General features: G+C 46.6%; 1 protein-coding gene across 2 annotated transcripts; it reads right to left on the bottom strand.

Annotated features, from left to right (window-relative positions):
- Positions 1-702: 702 nt before the first annotated feature.
- Positions 703-10,264, bottom strand: LOC106585035 (protein unc-45 homolog B). Of its 2 annotated transcripts, none has more exons than XM_014170778.2 (20): positions 10,145-10,264; positions 9,236-9,406; positions 9,078-9,114; positions 8,735-8,910; positions 8,419-8,508; positions 8,099-8,266; positions 7,754-7,919; positions 7,365-7,535; positions 6,967-7,138; positions 6,414-6,714; positions 6,142-6,236; positions 5,613-5,754; positions 5,335-5,475; positions 4,406-4,533; positions 4,194-4,260; positions 3,928-4,041; positions 3,676-3,791; positions 2,802-2,919; positions 2,537-2,692; positions 703-1,994 (listed from the first exon to the last, which is right to left on the bottom strand). In XM_014170778.2, exons 2-20 carry the CDS (start codon positions 9,404-9,406, stop codon positions 1,722-1,724), a joined length of 2,802 nt encoding a protein of 933 aa, XP_014026253.2. In that variant the 5' UTR covers positions 10,145-10,264; the 3' UTR covers positions 703-1,721. The 2 variants fall into 2 exon arrangements, with proteins under 2 accessions (XP_014026253.2, XP_014026254.2); XM_014170779.2 differs by lacking the exon at positions 10,145-10,264 and adding an exon at positions 9,856-10,017.
- Positions 10,265-20,429: the final 10,165 nt, after the last annotated feature.

Genomic DNA, 20,429 nt, shown 5'->3' with positions numbered 1-20,429 from the left:
CTCTGCCAAGCAAGGAGGAAAGAATCAGCCTGTGTCCACACACACGGGAACTCCTTCAAAATCTGTGTGAGGCTATTTGCTCATCAAGTCTCTTTTTCTGGAAGTTGCCAAGATGGAAGTCTTATTTTTGGGGGGTAGGGGCCACCTTGAGGTCAATTCTGACATAAGCTGTATACCAAGATGGTGGATAATCGAAAATATTTCACTCAGGCCTTTTACCATTGAAAGAAATGGTCAGTTCCAGTCTACTTAACTGGGTGTCTCCCATAGACACCAATGCAATAGCAGTTGTGTCTGGTCTACCTAGTTAATTGACTTTCATTTAACCAGAAAAAAACTGTTATGGGGGTGTCTCACATCCTCTTCCATCTCTGCTGTTCAAAATCAAGTGAGCACAGTGGATGGAAATGAAAATGCCACTCCCACTTCCTGGTCATCGGATGCCGACAGCCCCGCCCATTTCTTCCGTTTCCCTTTAACCAGACAACTTTGCGCTTTCATGGGCTGCAGATTGAACAAATGTTTTCCTCTTCTTCCTGCTGCAAAAGTCCAAACCTTAAAATAATATATATTTTGCCTATGTGACTGTTTTAACTGCTTATCAAAAACAGTCATGACCAATGTCCATTGTTGAAAATCATACTAGGCTGTACTGACAAACAGTAAAATAAAATCGTCCACTAAAATCAAAGTAGGCAATAGTCAAAATTCTCATCTTTATCCTTAATAAGTGTAAAATACAAATAACATTAAACAAACACCTCTCATGCACACAAATAAACTCTACTTAACTTACAAAAAAATCTCGATAAAGTGTAGCCGGTTCAGAAGGGAAACCAGAGTGCTTCAGCTGATCGCATCAGCGGATATTGCACCAATTGGATTCCCATTAATTACATGCGGTCTATTGAAGTAGACCAGTTCTGCACATGCTTCCCCAATGCTGGATGTCACATGCTCTCATGCGCTGGTGACTCTTGCTGCCTTGCTGCCGTAACTAGCTGTTACTCGCTATGCTTGCTGTTTCTGATATCCCACCACCACCCCAGCCTCCACCTGTGGGTTCTGTGTTTCTTCCGTCGGGGGGGATTTGATATAGCATATCGTGCTCACTGCCTATAGTTCTATTATAACATTCATATGACGCTTGGCTCTGGCAGTGAGCTACCCTGCAGGACAGAGCTCTAATGTTATTGTTATCTTTTCCAACAAATGGTTAAACGTTCACGTCGGTGTTTTCTTTCTGAAAATTCGAAATATAAATTCTCAAGAGATTAAATTGTACTGTCTCTGATTTCATGATAGGTGGCTGTTCAGGTGCACCATCAGTCCAATCTCCTGGCCTCCCTGTCCATAGGCCTACACTCAACACAGAGTTTCTCAATCTTCAGTCTCTGGACCTCGATCTGTGGGGTGTATCTGCAAGTTAGGCAGACTAATTAGCTCACACGTTGCAGTTTTCATTAAAAGGCACAAACTGTAAGTCCAATGTACTGTAACAAGTGTCGGTCTGACACTTTGGGAGGACTGTGGGCAGTGAGGGGTATGGGCGTTTGCAAGTGTACCCACCAAATATACACACTCATTGGACTAAAATGGAACTGTCAAACATGTTCTTATTTCTGTGTGATTTGTTTCTGGTTGATTGGGTTTCGCCTTTAAGGGAGTAGGACCATTGCAAGCCAGTCCCTAGTACTATAAAAAGCTTAAGAAACACTGCTTTAAGAAGGGGTTGTGAATGGCTTGATGAGGCCGAGGTCCATGGCCTTGACCAGGCAGGTGCGTGCCACATCGATCACAAGCTGCCTCTTGGGGTTGTCCATTGCTTTGCCAATCACTGACAGGATCTCCAGGATCTCGCTCTCGATCAGCTTCTTGGCTAGCTCGTTGTCGTCCGAGTTCAGTATGTTGTACACGATCACCAGGCCTCTGTGCTGGATCTGGGGCTGGTCATGGAGAATCAGCCTCTGAAGGATCTCCAGCCACTGCAACGTCTGTGGAGTGAACCGAGAAAACACTGGTCAGTCAAAGTGATGAAGTGGATGAGGACTCACCATACACTTTGAATAAGTATAACTATAATCAGTGTTGTGATGATACAAATGTATTAAGTAATATATAACTATAATCAGTGTTGTGATGATACAAATGTCTTAAGTAATATATAACTATAATCAGTGTTGTGATGATACAAATGTCTTAAGTAATATATAGCTATAATCAGTGTTGTGATGATACAAATGTCTTAAGTAATATATAACTATAATCAGTGTTGTGATGATACAAATGTCTTAAGTAATATATAACTATATTCAGTGTTGTGATTATACATATTGATTACGTAACACATAACTAGTCATTGTTGTCATGATACATATTGATTATCACAACTATAAATCGATGTTGTGATGATACAGCGTTGTGATTTGATTGGGACAATTCGGCAGTTCAAATCAGTTAATATCTTTGCACAGGAACTGCGTTTGGGTCACCCCAAGGTGAGTGTACTAGTGTGAATGCAACCAGACGGACATACCACCAGGGTCATCTTGGTGCACAGTTTCTTCTGGGCGGCAGTGAGCATGGCCAGTGCTCCGGCTGCAGCTCTCTGGAGCTTTTCATCGTCCTCAGCACACATCAGCACCAGCAGCTTCAGCCTATCATTCCCATCCTCCAGGTACCGATCCTGCACCTGAACACACAATGGTGAGGTTAGTTACACTGGGTGACACGTTTGTTACCTGCACACACACACAACATGTGATGACATTGTTCCCTAAGATTGAGGGGTGTCCTCTCACCTCTTTGCACGTCACCAGGTTGCACATGCACTCTGTGGCTGCCTGTCTGATATGATCATGGTCTTCAAACATGTACTGCTCAATCTCCGGGAGAGCCTTCTCTTTCAGGATCTTCACTCTGGAGCCGTGGAGGATGGGAAGAAAGAGTTAAGAAATCACGCAACCATCTCATCTCCTCCACTCAAAACTCTGGCAGCAACCGTCTCATCTCTTCCACTAAAAATGCTCTGGCAGCAACCGTCTCATCTCTTCCACTAAAAACGCTCTGGCAGCAACCGTCTCATCTCTTCCACTAAAAACGCTCTGGCAGCAACCGTCTCATCTCTTCCACTAAAAACGCTCTGGCAGCAACCGTCTCATCTCTTCCACTAAAAACGCTCTGGCAGCAACCGTCTCATCTCTTCCACTAAAAACGCTCTGGCAGCAACCGTCTCATCTCTTCCACTAAAAACGCTCTGGCAGCAACCGTCTCATCTCTTCCACTAAAAACGCTCTGGCAGCAACCGTCTCATCTCTTCCACTAAAAACGCTCTGGCAGCAACCGTCTCATCTCTTCCACTAAAAACGCTCTGGCAGCAACCGTCTCATCTCTTCCACTAAAAACGCTCTGGCAGCAACCGTCTCATCTCTTCCACTAAAAACGCTCTGGCAGCAACAGTGAAAAAACAAAAAGAACTCTGGAATGTCCCCAGAGCATATCTGAGCCCACAGCTGTATTCTGTTTAGAGTGATATTTATTTTGACAAACTTATTGAACACTTGTCCTCTCACACATCTATTACCTTATAGTGATTGTTGAATAATCTGTAATAGTCTCAGGTGTTTAGTTGGGTTATACATACTGTGGTGTGGTTGGTAAATTGACAGGCCTCACCTCAGTTTGTCGTTGAGACCGGCCAAGTTTGTGAGACTCAGAAGTGCCTCGTAGTTCTGCACCCCGTCTCTCTCAGGGTGCAACAGGCTAACCAGAGGACGCACCACCTCATAGATCTGTCAGAGAGAGAGAGAGATGACAAGGCAGGGTGAGGGAGGTAGGGTAAGAGAGAGAAAGAGAGCAGGAAGCAGAATGAGAAAGAGCCCACACCCTCTCCCCCACATAACAGAAAGTGGTCAGACAGGTTCTTACCCTCTCTCCTGGGAAGGCAATCTCTGGGTTGGATACAGACGCGATCTTGGCCAGGGCGTGGGAGGCCCTTATTTTCCCTATAGCTGATCCCTCCAGAGCCAATGGGATCAGAGCCTGGGGATCACACCACAAGAGATCAGAGGTTCAGACAGTCAGAAACCCACTGGTTAGATAAGGGTAATACATCAAATGTAAGGCTGAATATAGGTTGAAATAGTGATGATTCTAGAACGGAGGATCTGATGAGTCTTGTGTCTGTCACTCACCTTGCCCCCTCCATGGGCGCAAATCGTGCCACGGTCTTTGGCATCATCTGCCAAGGCAAGGAACACCCTGCGGATGAAAGCAAACACCATTGATTTCAATCTGATTTGTTCTGCAGCATTGCTTATTGCGTGTACTGACTGTAGGTTGGCTCTGGATAAGAATGTCTGTGACAGCTAAATGCTCGAGCCTAGTACAGTCCCAGGTTGCTCACCTTGCCAGCATCTCTTTGGTCTGGTCAGTCAGGAGAAGGTTGTCAGCTTTCACCATGACAGTGAGAGCTGAGATGACCCCTCCTTTTAGCATCCTCTTCACTCTCTTCTGGATGAAATCCTTCTTGTCCTAAGGGCAGAGAAGCATGTGTATTGTCAGCACCTCCCTCAAAATACAAATATTATACTTTGCTGACAGTAGAGAGCAGCATAGTCACATGTATATAGCCTTTATACTAGTTTAGTTTACAGTGACTTGGTGTCCAGTTATTTCCTGATATAAATAAGGATGACTTGTTTGGTATTTGTTTTTTTATTAGGATCCCCATTAGCTGTTGCGAAAGCCGCAGCTACTCTTCCTGGGGTCCACACAGAACATGAAACATGACATAATACAGAATATTAATAGACAACAACAGCTCAAGGACAGAACTACATATATTTAATAACGGCACACGTAGCCTACACATCAAGACATACACACAAACTATCTTGGTCAAATAGGGGAGAGGCGTTGTTACGTGAGGTGTTACTTTGTCTGTTTTTTTAAACCAGGTTCTCTGTTAACTTGAGCAAGTTGTGATGGAAGGGAGTTTCATGCAATAATGGCTATATAATGTATGCTTTCTTGAATTTGTTCTGCATTTGGGGGCGATGAAAAGACCGCTGGTGGCATGTCTGGTGTGTGTGTGTGTGTGTGTGTGTGTGTGTCATAGCTGTACGTAAGTTGACTATGCAAACTTGTTGTACAGTTCTGTCCCATGTGGCTCAGTTGGTAGAGCATGGTGTTTGCAACGCCAGGGTTGTGGGTTCGATTCCCACGGGGGACCAGTATGGGGAAAGAAAATTATGAAATGTATGCATTCACTACTGTAAGTCGCTCTGGATAAGAGCGTCTGCTAAATGACTAAAATGTAAAATGTTATCTTACCTTGGGGTGTTGCTCAGGGACGTGCTGCTTGGAGAACTTGGCCAGCTGAACCAGCTCAGGCATGATCTCTTTCTTCTCATAGCTGTTGGTGCAGTTGACCAGGGTACAGGCCACAGCATATAGGATGGTCTTATCTTTAGACTGTATCACAGGGAAACAAGGAAGAGCGAAGTTAGGTACTCTCCTCCAGGTCCCATATGCCCTCTTTAATTCCACTATGCTCCTGTCATGTTCTATGAGTTGGGTCTTTGCTCTGTCTTTAATAGTACAGTACCTACCTTGGCCAGTTCAAACATGGCTTTCATGGCAGGCTCGTCCTCAACAAAGTCATCCTTTACATCAGCGTCTTGGGTCAGGTAGGCCAGACCTTCTATAGCCCACTTCCTGGTCTTCGTGTCCATGGCAGAGTTACACAACCACCTGACACACAGGAAGAGGGTTAACAGGGAACCGGGCTAACAGGAAATGGTCCTCCATCTTGAGATTATGACCATGGGAAGCCATTTCTAAATCACTCTGAGGGAATATAATATTGTTCTCTCTGCAGCTGAAACACGTGAATATACCAATACAAATAGCACATAATTATCCAGATAGAGTCGTAATTGTCTGGACTTGGTGTGTAATTAGTCAAGTATAAGGGTACAGATATGTTCACATTCTATTACTCCTGATAGTTGTAGTACATAATACTTTTTTTCGTCGGTGATCGACTGTGTCTATGAATACTTCAGTGATATTAAGACCACAAAGTTACATAATGGCAGATAAGCTTTCAAAGCTACCGACCCCAAAAAACAGACTCACTTCCTGCACTGCTTGGCCAGTTTCTCAGTGGAGCCCTCAGCAAACTGCCTCATACTATAGTCATCTCCACCTGCTGAGCCCAGCTTACACAGACCCTGGGGAAAGGGAACACACAGACACACACAAAACAGTGAGTTCATGAACGTGGAGGGAAAGTTACACTTAGATCAATGAAGAGTCAGTGTAACGTTATCAAACATGAAGAACTATCAATGAACCCCTCATAAGAGCACATTTCTATTCTATAGTATGGGAATCTATAGCTCACTCACCACCAGCGCACGGATCTTGATCTTCTCGTTCTTGGTCTTCTTGTAGATGTCTTTGAGCAGAGACACGCCGTTGGTGATAATGAAGGAGGCGCGGCTCATCTTCGTCGAGGAGTGGATCAGCGCTTCCACGGCGACCATCTGGTCCACCTCACGCTCAGAGCCGCATAGCGCCACCATCATCTCCATGATGCCCTGGCGACCCACCAGCTGGTTGCCCACCTCAAATGGCCCCTGCAGCAGGCCTGACAGAGCGTTGATGGCGTGGATGTTCCTGTCCATGTCGTTGGGGTCAAACTTGCCTCTGTGGACAGAGTCACGGTCAGTAGGGTTAAGGGTAGATGAGGGCGGTGGGGAGAGGTCAGGAATAAATGTTAGTCATCTGATTTAGTACTCATCACCATCATCAACTATAGTGCTGTTAGATACTTCCCTTGTTGTAACATTACTCATGATGTACGCGTGCATCACAGATACCTATCAATCTCTGTATGATGTTACTCTCATTAGATATGCTACTCGTATGTTACTGTTATGTTACTAATATGTAACTCACTTGATGTACTCGTCACAGACTTCCCTGTAGTGGTCTCTCTCGGGGTCGCAGCGCAGGTCGTCCCAGAGCTTGTCAAGCAACACGCTGGCGATGAGCTGAGTGTTCTCCGTCATGGGCAGCTGGTCTGGGAGGTCAGGTATCTGGCCACACACCTTCAGGATCTTCTTCAGACCTAGCGGGGGGTTCACAAAGCCAGATGAATGACAACTTCCCTGAATTAAGTTGAACAACAGTGAGGAAGGAAATTTTACTTTGTGAAGAAACAGTCTTGAAAACGTTCATCTCGTCTTTGGTGTCATAAACAATCAGTGTCCCTGTGTAAGAATTTCCACGACAAACATTTATCAAAGGTCTACTTAGTGTCAAAGATCATGATCAAAGCTAACCGACTCGCTCACCATGGTCGATGGTGAAGAGGCTCTTGGAGTGGTCATGGTCTTTCTTGTCCTTGCGAGGCACGTTCCTGCACAGCAGGTTCAGGGCCTGGTCTCTGCCGTGTCCTGAAACCTTCTTACTGGCAACCATCTCCAGCAGGGCCAACAGGATGCTCTTCAAGTCTTTGCTTGCATCTGCAGGGGAACAGAATAAGTGTCAGACCAGTTTTATTAAGCATTTATAAAACACAAACAAGTAAATACATATAAAACACAACAATGTGTTTATATAGCTAATAGATGCTATTCTGAGGCAATTCACATTGGGTAAAAAACACTACATACATGTATATAAATGTAGGGCTTTTGACTGAAACAGGATAGGAATGCAGAAACGTTAGTGGATGTCTCACCCAAAACCAGGGCTTCCTCCTTCCCATAAATCCTCCGGTCTCCTCCGGTAAGGGAGTCGTTGATGCACTGGAACAGGTCGGAAGTTGCCAAGGCGATGTCCTCATTGTCGACAGCCATGATGCTGCACAGCTTGTCTATGCCCACCAGGTGGATAATGGCCATGGTCTGTTAAGAGACAAACATACAGGTCAACTGAGTGTACACAAGGGGGACTATGGCTAGACATTACAATAGAAACTTTGAAAAGGATCCATATCTGTCACGAAGGACCAGGAATTGGGAGAGTTGGCTCCCCTTCTTACAGAATCCCTTATACACCGCCCTGTCTTCGCCTTGCCCCTCACCCGTGCTTTGTGTCCAGTGCACATTCCCGCGAAGGTGCGGATAGCGGCCAGGACCATCTCTACTTTTCCGGTCTCAAGCATATCCAGCAGCAGAGGCACTCCGTTGTTCTGGAATATTCTCTCTGCGCCAGCATCTTCTCTGGCCAGAACCACCAGGTTGTTAGCAGCCTACATGGGAAGTAAATACTATTCATACTGGCATAAAAGTTACACACATTGCATTTGATATCAGACTTTAAAAATATTAAAGACCACAGCATAATGCTTATTACAGTAAGTGGAATCAATGGAACTGATCTCTACTTCGGTGTCATATAAACCTTTTCCTTCTTGTCCTTGTCCATCTCCTCATCAAGCAGAATGTCAAACATGTTCTGAACACGTGAGTCTGTGGAGAAGGTTGTCTTCAGCTGTAGACAGAGAGAGTGAGAGAAAGAGCATAAGAGAGAGAGCATAAGAGAAAGAGTGAGCATAAGAGAAAGAGAGAGCATAAGAGGGAAAGCGAGATGCAGATAAGTACCATAATGTGTTTTTTTTTAATGTCTTGTTCATAAGTCAATCAAATATTATAAATCACATAGTTATCAGTAAGTAAACCAATGGCTCGTGTCTAAATGGTCCCAGTCGGTAGCAGACCTTGGCTTGGATTTCAGCCCCCAGCCTCCTGAGGGTCTCCAGGAAGGTCTTGTTTTTGGGCTCGATGGTGGAACACCTCTGGACGTCTTTGAAGGCCATGTCCAGCTTGCCCAGCTTCTCCAGAGCCTGGGACCGCCGGAACAGGGCTTTGACGTCTGTTGCATCCACGTCAATGGCTGTTAGAGAGCAGAGAATAATACAAGTGTCTGGGTTGAAGTGAAAATATCACTGTGGTATGAGCATAATCCATTATTTGTCATTTTATGTGACAGTGAGCATGGCAAAATAAAAACTTTGTTTTGATTCTTGTTTATTTCTAAACATTTACTAGACTGTACTGTACCTTTGGAGGCATCAGAGGCTGCATTGGTGTAGCTTTCCTGAGAAAGAAATAGTGTTCAAAAACATCAGAGGATCAGGAAATCACACCCAGGGATTAATAATTATTAAACAATTCAGTTTTTGCTTGATGAAGGCCTGTGGTTGAGTTTCGGTGTTTACCTTTTTCAGGAAGCAGGCTGATCTGTTCCTGTAGATGACAGCGAGCACCTTCTTATCTTTGCACAACTTGATGGCTTTTGTGTAGCACTCAATGGCCTTGTCCAACTCACCGGCTTGGAAACGCTCGTTTCCCTCATCTTTTAACTGGATTGGATCTGCCATCTCTCCCATCTGGTGAGGAAATGAGAAGTTATAGTTCAACGGTTCCAGGTACCGGTATGACTTGAACATTAAAGCCAATGAATGACTGGTACTCAAAGAGTAAACAGCACATGTTTCTGGAACATTACATTACTCGTCTAACACTATAAATTGAACATTTATCGCTATACTTAATAATAGAGAAACAATACATTTAAAACACATTGCAGACAATTCTGAATCTGGAACAATGCTGTAAAAAAATATATCCACCAGTTCCTGGTAGAGTGTAACTTTTACAGTCAAGAAGAATGCCAGCTAAAACACCATCATCTTGACAAGGTTTCCATTCATTTTGACCTCCGAAAAATACATATAATCACAGTTCAAAATTCTAAATCAGCCTGAGTGATACACCTCACTGTCCCAAAAATGACAAACAAATATAATATTGTAAGAAAAAAGAATACTCTTCTTACCGTTCTCACTACAATGTCTCCTTACCGGAGTCCCCTTTAGAGAATGGCCCAGCACATTCTCTAACTGTAAATGGCCCCCCCTCATGCCTTATTTGAGCATCGTTTTGCACCCCAGCGGGGGCCTTACCACTAATACAATCATTCTAATGGACAGCCACTCCACCGCTCCTGATAGACAATCACCATGTCCCCTGTCTGCTGTCCCCTGTCCTAGAGTCCCTGGCAGGCAAGCATGTCACTCAAGCCCGTGTACACTCAATACATGTCTCTCAATAGCGCCACATAATACCTTTAGGATTGTGAGTTCTTCTCTTCTCCTTTTATTTTCCCTTGAGTGTCTAGTGTTGAGCTTCACTCCCTGATTGTTTGCGTTCTATTTTTGGGTATTAGCGCACCCCCCCTTTATACTCATCTCAATGAGGTGGGCCAAAACCAGGGTGGGACCATTTAAAAAAGGGATGGGGGTCTACTCTACACAGAACAGACACTTCCTGAGAGAACTGTACACTGAATTCTCACATTTAGCACTGGATCGGGTTTGTTAAAATGTCTCATTGCTTTTATGACAACATACCAATGCTGAGTCATTAAAATAACTACAGAGTAGTTTATCCTTTTGTTCTCTATTTGTACGATATGACATGGGTAACCCCCTTGAAACATGGTCTGGCCCTGATATGGTCTATTTAAGGAATAGGTTCGATGACAGCTGAGAACTCACCAGAAAATGCTTGTGCACTTCTAGTGAGGCGGGGTAGGTGTAGTGGGGGGTCTGGCAGCCACTGGAAGCTGTAGGAACACACAGAATGATCTGACAGCTTCTAGAACAGGCCTGGGCAAAGGCCGGCCCGGGGGCCGTATGCGGCCAGCGACCTGATTCAATACGGCCCACGGAATCATGCTCAGATCACATATAGAATTTGCGATAGTCAAGTTTTGAAAAACGTATTTGTTATTCAAATTAAAAACCCAATGCATACTCGCCTTTCTGTAATGATTTAACTCCCACCGCTTGTGGGACATTTATTTTGAAGGCACGTATAAATAACAACTGCACGACAACAGACAGTGACTGACTGGCTGACACCCTGGCCAGTTACAAATAGTAGCTTGCTAGAAATTGCGCAATAATGAGTTTTAAAGATTTCAAAGAAAAGGAAAGTAGACAATGAATGTAGGGTGTTCCAGCAAGAGTGGACATCGAAATATTTATTTATTGAGGTATCAGGGAAAGCTGTGTGATTAGTGTGCAAAGAGAGCATCGCTGTCTTGAAAGACTAACGTTACAACTTGTCCCGACACTTCTAGACGAAGCATGCAGGGAAATATAGGAATATGTATTCTTAGCAGAGGGCAAGTGCATCGAAAGAGTTGCTTTCTCAGTTGCAAAAGCACCAAGGACTTTTCACAAAAAAGCATTCAGCAAACAACGGAATTGCGAGAGCTAGCTATGTACTGTCCCACAATATTGCTAAACATAGCAAGCCATTCGCTGAGGGCGAATTCATTAAATAATGTTTAATTGACTGCAGCAATACTTTGCCCCGACAATAAAGAGCTGTTTGAAAATGTTTCGCTGTCAAGACGAAGTGACACGGCGTGTTGAGGACATCGCAGAGAATATGAAACAACAGTTGAAAGACAAGGTAAAGGATTTCACCTATTTCTCCTTGGCCCTGGATGAAAGCAGTGATGCACGTGACACAGCGCAGTTGTTGATATTCTTAGAGGACGAGGCATAACCCCAGACTTTGAAATTACAGAGGAGCTTGCTTCAGTGCAGTCAATGAAGAACACAACCACAAGGAAATATTTATTGGAGGAGGTTAATAAGCGTGTGGCAAAGCTGGGACTGAGTTTTGAAAAGTTATCCAGTGTGACCACTGATGGGTGCCCAAATTTGACAGGAAAAAACGTTGGCCTTTTGAAAAGGATACAAGATCAAGTAGTTGAGTTAAACCAAGATCAGGAAATTATTTTCCTGCATTACATTATTCATCAGGAAGTGCTCTGTAAATGAGTTCTGAAAATGAGCCATATTGTGGATACAGTCACTAAAGTGGTAAACTTCATAAGAGCACAATCTTTAAACCACAGGCAGTTTGTCTCACTGTTGGAAGAGAGAGTCGGGTCATGCAGATCTTGAGCTTATCGATCTTCAGTCTGATGCAGTGATTGGAGAACTATTCAAAACAATGTCACTGACAAGGTTCTATGCATCTCTCGATGAACAAAACTTTCCAAAGATTAGGAGTCATGCTCAGAAGATGTTTGTACTGTTTGGGTCAACCTATGTATGTGAACAGACATTGTCAGTGATGAAATATAACAAGTCAAGGCACAGATCTCTTACTGACTCTCACCTCTCAGCAATCCTGCGCATAGCAATGTCAAACTATACCTGACTTCACTTCTCTAGTCAATGCCCATCAGACTTCACTCCTCACACTGATTGAGTAGTTTAAATGTAATGTTAAGCTCTCTTTCTTGTGTTTTTGTGCATACCCGGAAACAAGAGCTCTGTCCGTGGTGCTGAATGCACAGTGTACTTTTCCCTCCGTGTAGTTCATTGCATGTTTAATAATGAAAATACCTACCAAAAGGAGAATATGAATGTGGTTTATTTCTGTGCATGTTAAAAAAGTAAAATAAGTAGCATATCTGGACGTGATTTACAGTAGATACATCTGTCAACACAGTCATACACATGATGTATAATCCTGTAATATGATTCTAGCCCACGATGGCAAAAATATATTCTGTGGCCCTCCATGGAAAATAATTGCCCAGGCCTGTTCTAGAAAGAGAAAGCTCTCGAGTGTGAGTGTGTGTTAGGCATTTTATACAACATTCTGGGTCTTCTCAAGGGTTACCCCATTCATAGACGCCAAATACTTTAGCGCCTATTGACAATAGTGTCTTCTGACTCAGGGAATTTTGTTAAGAGCCCTGACAGTTGCTCTAAACATTAACACGATTCTCTTGTGGTACTGTTTTAGAAACATAAAGTTGTGTATTTTTCACATCTACGAGAAATAAGGAGAGAGAAGAGCGTGAGCGTCCTTGTCTCCTGCTTAACGGGTTGAGCCCTGGAGTGGGCCAACGCAGTGTGGTATGGCCCAGACTCGGCGAGGGATCACTACCCCGAGTTCACCCGCCGGTTCTGGGCCGTGTTTGACCACCCACCAGAAGGCCGGGCAGCGGGTGAACGGCTGTTCCACCTGCGACAGGAGACGAGGAGCGCGCAGGACTTTGCTCTGGAGTTCCGGACCTTTGCTGCTGGGGCGGGGTGGAACGACATGGCCCTGATGGACCATTATTGTTGTAGCCTCCGGGAGGACGTCCGCCGGGAGCTCGCCTGTCGGGACACTACCCTCTCCCTCGACGAACTCATCGACATGTCCATCCGTCTGGACAATCTGCTGGCTGCCCGCGGGCGTCCAGAACGGGCCCTGTTGGTTCCACCTCCAGGCCCTCCAGCTCCCATCCCCATGGAGCTAGGGGGGGCCGCATCGAGGGGGACCGGAGGAGGAGGCTCCTCCTGTACCCGGTGTGGTTCGAGAGGACACACTGCCGACCGGTGCTGGAGGAGCTCGTCTGGGAGTCGGGATGGCAGGCAGAGCACTCCTCGTTCACCCCAGGTGAGTAAGCACCAGCCTTACCCAGAGCTCCCGGTTGGCCATATGTTTGTGCTAATATTTTTTCCTGAGTTTTCTCCCTCTTTTCAGCGTAAGGCGCTAGTCGATTCAGGCACAGCTGGAAACTTTATGGATCGTGGGCTCACATTAAGGCTAGGGATTCCTCTGGTGTCGTTGGACCAACCTTTCCCCGTGCACTCCTTAGATAGCCGACCATTAGGGTCAGGGCTGGTCAGGGAGGCCACGGTTCCACTGGACATGGTAACGCAGGGGGATCATGGGGAACGGATTAGTCTCTTCCTCATTGATTCACCTGCATTTCCGGTGGCGCTGGGGATTCCCTGGCTGGCCAATCACAATCCTGATATTTCATGGAGACAGGGGGCTCTCAGAGGGTGGTCAGAGGAGTGTTCAGGCAGGTGCATAGGAGTTTCCATCGGTGCGACGACGGTGGAGAGTCCAGACCAGGTTTCCACTGTGCGCATTCCCTCTGAATATGCCGATTTGGCTATCGCCTTCTGTAAAAAGAGGGCGACCCAATTACCACCTCATCGACGAGGGGATTGCGCGATAAACCTCCAGGAAAACGCTGCACTTCCCAGGAGTCACGCTTACCCATTGTCACAAGAGGAGACGCTGGCTATGGAGACATATGTCACGGAATCTCTGAGACAGGGGTACATTCGGCCCTCCATGTCACCCGTCTCCTCGAGTTTCTTTTTCGTGAAGAAAAAGGAGGGAGGTCTGTGTCCGTGCTTTGATTATCGAGGTCTAAATTCCATCACAGTGGGGTTTAGTTACCCGCTACCTCTCATCGCTACGGCGGTGGAATCATTTCACGGAGCACGTTTTTTCACGAAACTGGACCTCAGGAGCGCGTAAAATCTGGTGCGTATTCGGGGGGAGACGAGTGGAAAACTGCATTTAGTACCACATCGGGCCACTATGAGTACCTCATCATGCCATATGGGTTAAAGAATGCTCCAGCCGTTTTTCAATCCTTTGTAGACGAGATTCTCAGGGACCTGCACGGGCAGGGTTTGGTGGTGTATATTGATGATATCCTGATCTATTCCGCCACACGTGCATGTGTCCCTGGTGTGCAAGGTGCTTGGGCGACTGCTGGAGCATGACCTGTACGTTAAGGCTGAGAAATGTGTGTTTTCCAAACGAGCCGTTTCCTTCCTGGGTTATCGCATTTCCACCTCGGGGGTGGTGATGGAGTGTGACCACGTTAAGGCCTTGCGTAATTGGCCAACTCCGACCACGGTGAAGGAGGTGCAGCGGTTCTTAGGGTTTGCCAATTACTACCGGAGGTTTATCCGGGGCTTTGGTCAGGTGGCTGCTCCCATTACCTCACTGCTGAAGGGGGGGCCGGCGCGCTTGCGCTGGTCAGCAGAGGCGAGCAGAGCTTTCAGTCGTCTGAAGGAGCTGTTTACCGACGCTCCCGTGCTGGCTCATCCGGACCCCTTTTGGCATTTATAGTGGAGGTGGACGTGTCCGAGACTGGGGTGGGAGCCGTGCTATCACAGCGCTCGGGCATGCCACCAAAACTCCGCCCTTGCGCTTTCTTTTCGAGGAAGCTCGGTCCGGCGCAGCAGAACTATGACGTGAGGGACTGGGAGTTGTTAGCTGTAGTCAAAGCTCTGAAAGTGTGGAGACACTGGCTTGAGGGGGCTAAGCACCCTTTCCTCATCTGGACTGACCACCGTAATCTGGAGTACATCCGGGCAGCTAGGAGATTGAATCCGCGTCAGGCCAGGTGGGCCATGTTCTTTACCCGATTTCGTTTTACAATCTCCTATCGGCCAGGCTCCCTTAACACGAAGGCCGACGCGCTGTCCCGCCTATATGACACCGAGGAGTGGGTCATCGATCCAACTCCCATCCTCCCAGCTTCATGCTTGGTAGCTCCGGTGGTTTGAGAGGTGGACGCGGAGATCGAGCGGGCGTTACGGTTGGAAACTGCACCCCCCCAGTGTCCAGCAGGTGCTCAGTACGTGCCGCTTGGTGTCCGTGATCGATTGATTCTATGGGCCCATACACTTCCCTCTTCGGGTCACCCTGGGATCGAGAGGACAGTGCGGAGTCTTAGGGGAAAGTACTGATGGCCCACGTTGGCTATGACGTGAGGCTTTATGTTTCCTCCTGCTCGGTGTGCGCTCAGTGCAAGGCTCCTCGACACCTGCCTAGAGGGAAATGACAGCCCCTCCCCGTTCCACAGCGGCCGTGGTCGCACATGTCTGTGGACTTTCTCACCGACCTCCCCCCATTTCAGGGGAACACCACGATCCTGGTCGTTGTGGATCGGTTTTCTAAGTCCTGCCGTCTCATCCCATTGCCCGGTCTCCCTACGACTCTACAGACTGCGGAGGCCCTGTTTACCCATGTCTTCCGGCACTACGGGGTGCCCGAGGACATCGTTTCTGATCGGGGTCCCCAGTTCACGTCCAGAGTTTGGAGGGCGTTCATGGAACGGCTGGGGGTCTCGGTCAGCCTGACCTCGGGTTTCCACCCCGAGAGTAATGGGCAGGTGGAGAGAGTGAACCAAGATGTGGGTAGGTTTCTGCGGTCGTATTGCCAGGACCGGCCCAGGGAATGGGCGAGGTACGTCCCATGGGCAGAGGTAGCCCAAAACTCCCTCCGTCACTCTTCTACTAACATATCACCGTTCCAGTGCGTGTTGGGCTACCAGCCGGTCCTGGCTGCATGGCACCAGAGCCAGACCGAGGCTCCTGCGGTGGAGGAGTGGGTACAGCGCTCGAAGGACACTTGGAGAGCCATCCAGGAATCATTAAGGAAAGCGAGTGGACGGCAGAAGAGGAGCGCTGACCAGCACCGCAGTGAGGCCCCCGTGTTTGCACCGAAACCTGCCCCTCCGCCTGCCCTGCCGGAAGCTGGGGCCGCAGTGTGTGGGGCCGTTTAAAGTCCTGAGGAGGATAAACGAGGTGTGTTACCGGTTACAGCTTCCTTCTTACTACCGTATTAACCCCTCGTTTCATGTGTCTCTCCTCAGGCCGGTGGTGGCTGGTCCCCTGCAGGAAGGTGAGGTGCTGGAGGTCCCTCCACCCCCTCTGGACATTGGGGGGTCCCCGGCGTATACTATACGCGCCATTCTGGACTCCAGATGCCGGGTGGGGGGCCTACAGTACCTTGTGGACTGGGAGGGGTACGGCCCGGAGGAGAGGTGCTGGGTACTGGTGAAGGACATTTTGGACCCTTCACTTCTGAGGGACTTCCACCGCCTCCATACGGATCGCCCTGCGCCTCGTCCTCCGGGTCGCCCTTGAGGCTGGTGGCGGTGCGCTGCGGGAGCCGCGCGTCAGGGGGTTGGGGTACTGTCACGAATCCCACCGAAGGTGGCTCCCCTGCCTGTTCGGGCGGCGCTCGGCGGTCATCGTCGCCGGTCTACTAGCCGCCGCTGATCCCTTTTTCCTTTTCTGTTTGTTCGGTCTTATTGGTTGCACCTGTTCCCTGTTTTGTTTCTTGATTTGTGTTTATTTTAGCCAGTTAGGCCCGCCCAGGTTTGTGCGGGATTATTTCTCTGTTTGTTGTTGGATGTGCTGGCTGGCGCCTTATTTCTCTCCGGACTGTTTTGCCCTGTGTTTTTGGGCTGGTCTACTTTGTGACGCGCCCTCTGTTTTTGGCGTGACCGTTTTGTGCCAGAGAAATAAAGACGTTATACTTACCCTCTGCTCTCTGCGCCTGACTCCAACCACCACTCCTAGGAATCCCTGACATACTCAGTACTTTGTTGAAGCAACTTCGGCAGCGATTACAGCCTCGAGTCTTCTTGGGTATGACGCTAGAAGCCTGGCATACCGGTATTTAGGGCTGAGCGATATGGCCAAAATCTCATATAACGATACATATCATGATATAGCACATTTTCTGTAAATTCAATGAATAAATAGTTTATATAAAATGACCACATGTAAAGGCCTATTTCTTATTACATTTTGAATTATACTCAACAAATAAAAAGGTACCTACTCATATTTTATTTCTCCTTTTATTTAGAACCTTTGTGCAAATTTTCGTTTAAGCATGTAACAAAATATGAATGTATGAAATCTAAAAAGGTAAATAGAAATCACTTAAATTATAGTTGCAAACAAAATGTATATATTTGGGGGCTTGCCTGTTTTGCATGTCATTTTGGCATTAATACATGTCACATATCAATTTGCATTTGGTACCTTGGGTCGAGTGTTCGCGCCATATCACGAAACCCCTGTTTCTCGACCGTGTAAATTGGGGCCACGTCTTTTCAGATGTAAGTTGTAACGGCAGCTGTTATCTCCTTCCATTTTCGTGATTCTTTGCCATATGGTGTGCCGCGGGCAAAAGCCTCTTGCAACGTCTGAGTCAGGGTTTGTTTTGAGCACTTGACTGTACTTTTTTGGGTCTCATCCATAGACTCTCGCCGTACTGTTTCACATGATTCTTGCGTAGGTGGTAAAAGAGGTTAGTGGTGTTTGAGCCTGTTGTCGGGACCGGCCTGCGGCATATTTTGCAGAGGACGGTTTTCTGGTCCGTGTCAGACTTGTCATACCCAAACCACGTCCATGCGACTGAAGTAGCCCCTCTTTAAGGTACGAGCTCCATGTCTTCGTGCTCTGTGTCACGTTTCTCTCACCTCCATGTTTGTTTGTGTTGCAAATTTCCTTCCACACGGCAAAGCGTCGTCCAATTGCCGAAAAATATTGTCGTAGAGTGTGATTTGCGACAACGAATTAAATGATAAGAGCATAATGAAACGATAGACGTTTTTCTATCGTCACACGATATATATTGTCATATCGCCCAGCCCTACCTGTATTTGGAGTTTCTCCCATTATTCTCTGCAGATCCTCTCTAGCGTTGTCAGGTTGGATGGGGAGCGTCCCTGCACAGCTATTTTCAGGTCTCTCCAGAGATGTTTGATTGGGTTTAAGTCCGGGCTCTTGCTGAGCCACTCAAAAGACATTCAGAGACTTGTCCCAAAGCCACTCCTGTGTTGTCTTAGCTGTATGCTTAGGGTTGTTGTCCTGTTGGAAGGTGAACCTCCGCCCCAGTCTGAGGTCCTGAGCGCTCTGGAGCTGGTTTTCATCAAGGATCTCTCTGTACTTTACTCCGTTCATCTTTCCCTCGATCCTGACTAGTCTCCCAGTCCCTGCCGCTGAAAAACATCCCCACAGCATGATGCTGCCACCATCCTGCTTCACCGTAGGGGTGGTGCCAGATTTCCTCCAGAAGTGACGCTTGGCATTCAGGCCAAAGAGTTTAATCTTGGTTTCGTCAGACCAGAGAATATTGTTTCTAATGGTCTGAGAGTCCTTTAGGTGCCTTTTGGCAAACTCCAAGTGGGCTGTCATGCCTTTTTACTGAGGAGTAGCTTCTGTCTGGTCACTCTACCATAAAGGCCTGATTGGTGGAGTGCTGCAGAGATGGTTGTCCTTCTGGAAGGTTCTTCCATCTCTAGAGGAACTCTGGAGCTCTGTCAGAGTGAACATTGGTTTCTTGGTCACCTCCCTGACAATGTGGCCCTTCTCCCCCAATTGCTCAGTTTGGCTGGGCAGCCAGCTCTAGGAAGAGGCTTGATGGTTCCAAAGTTCTTCCATTTAAGAGTGATGGAGGCCTCTGTGTACTTGTGGACTTTCAATGCTGCAGAAATGTTTTGGTACCCCTCCCCAGATCTGTGCCTCGACACAATCCTGTCTCGGGCCTCTACGTACAATTCCTTCAACATCATGGCATGATTTTTGCTCTGACACACACTGTCAACTGTGGGACCTTATATAGACAGGTGTGTGCCTTTCCAAATCAAGTCCAATCAATTTAATTTACCACAGGTGGACTCCAATCAAGGATGGTCTATGGGAACAGGATACACCTGAGCTCAATTTCGAGTCTCATAATTTTCATAAAATATATTTTTCATAAACAATATTTTCGCTTTGTCATTATTGGGTGTGTGTAGATTGATGAGGACAATGTAATCCATTTTTAGAATAAGACTAACATAATAAAATGTGGGAAAAGTCAAGGGGTCTGAATACTTTACAAATGCACTGTATATGCTCATCTGTCGTTTGCTGTCGAAGACGCATCCTTTTATCAAAATCAGCAGACAGTTTGTCTACAGGCAACTGTCTCCCCTCAGAGTCTGGTTCGTCAAGGTTCCTTCCTATCTAGGGAGTTTTCCCTTGTCAACTGTGCCTCTGCATGTTCTCTGTGGGTTGTATAGTAGTTGGTTCTTTAGTCTTGGAGTAGCTCTCGAAAACTCTAGGCGGCATTCTGCCTACTCCCTTTTATAGCCATTAGCTTCACCCACGACTGGCTCGTGTGGACTACAATCCCGACACTGTGTTTTACGTTCAGAAATGTCAATCATCATTGCTTGTGATACGACTTTTGAAACATATGGCCCTTTTCTTTAAATCAGCGAGAAAGAACCCTTAAAATAAAACATATACACTTGTAGCAGTTTTGCATAGATCCATCTAAACAGCTATGAGTGCCTCCATCTGACGAAACTACACTTCCCGAGTTACACTGACACACAGGTGTTCGGGGCATGCTAGATAGCTAATTATCACAGTTTGCCGACTCTTGTCTCCCATAAACAATCACTGTAACATAGTGATATGGCCGTGTGGGAACACTAACCCTATCAGGGTGTGTATCAATGTAACCTTTTGTTTTTTGAAAAAACTTTCTCGCTGATATTAAAGATAAGGTTCCTATGTTTCCAAAACAGTACCCGCAAGCGATGGGTGTTAATGTTCAAATTGAGTGTTGCTGCTCATAACAAAACTCCCCCATACAGAAGACGTCTTCATCCAATGACTTATGTGTAATGTAATGGAACTGAGAGTCATGATCATGGACTAGTCTTGGGCAAGCCCGTTTATAATGAACCCTTTTCTACTTAGCCATTGAATTGTACAACTT

The sequence above is a fragment of the Salmo salar genome, chromosome ssa24 (genome assembly GCF_905237065.1).
Source record: "Salmo salar chromosome ssa24, Ssal_v3.1, whole genome shotgun sequence".
NCBI classification, from domain to species: domain Eukaryota; kingdom Metazoa; phylum Chordata; class Actinopteri; order Salmoniformes; family Salmonidae; genus Salmo; species Salmo salar.
The sequence above is the reverse complement of the archived record's forward strand: the minus strand, read 5'-3'. Positions and strand labels throughout refer to the sequence as shown.

Coding starts and splice junctions, on each gene's coding strand:
- LOC106585035 (XM_014170778.2), bottom strand. CDS start 9,406: ATGGGAGAGATGGCAGATCCAATCCAGTTAAAAGATGAGGGAAACGAG. Junction 7,139..7,364: donor CCTCTTCACCATCGACCATG/GTGAGCGAGTCG, acceptor ACCCCCCGCTAG/GTCTGAAGAAGATCCTGAAG. Junction 5,755..6,141: donor CTGGCCAAGCAGTGCAGGAA/GTGAGTCTGTTT, acceptor CCTGTGTGTCAG/GTGGTTGTGTAACTCTGCCA.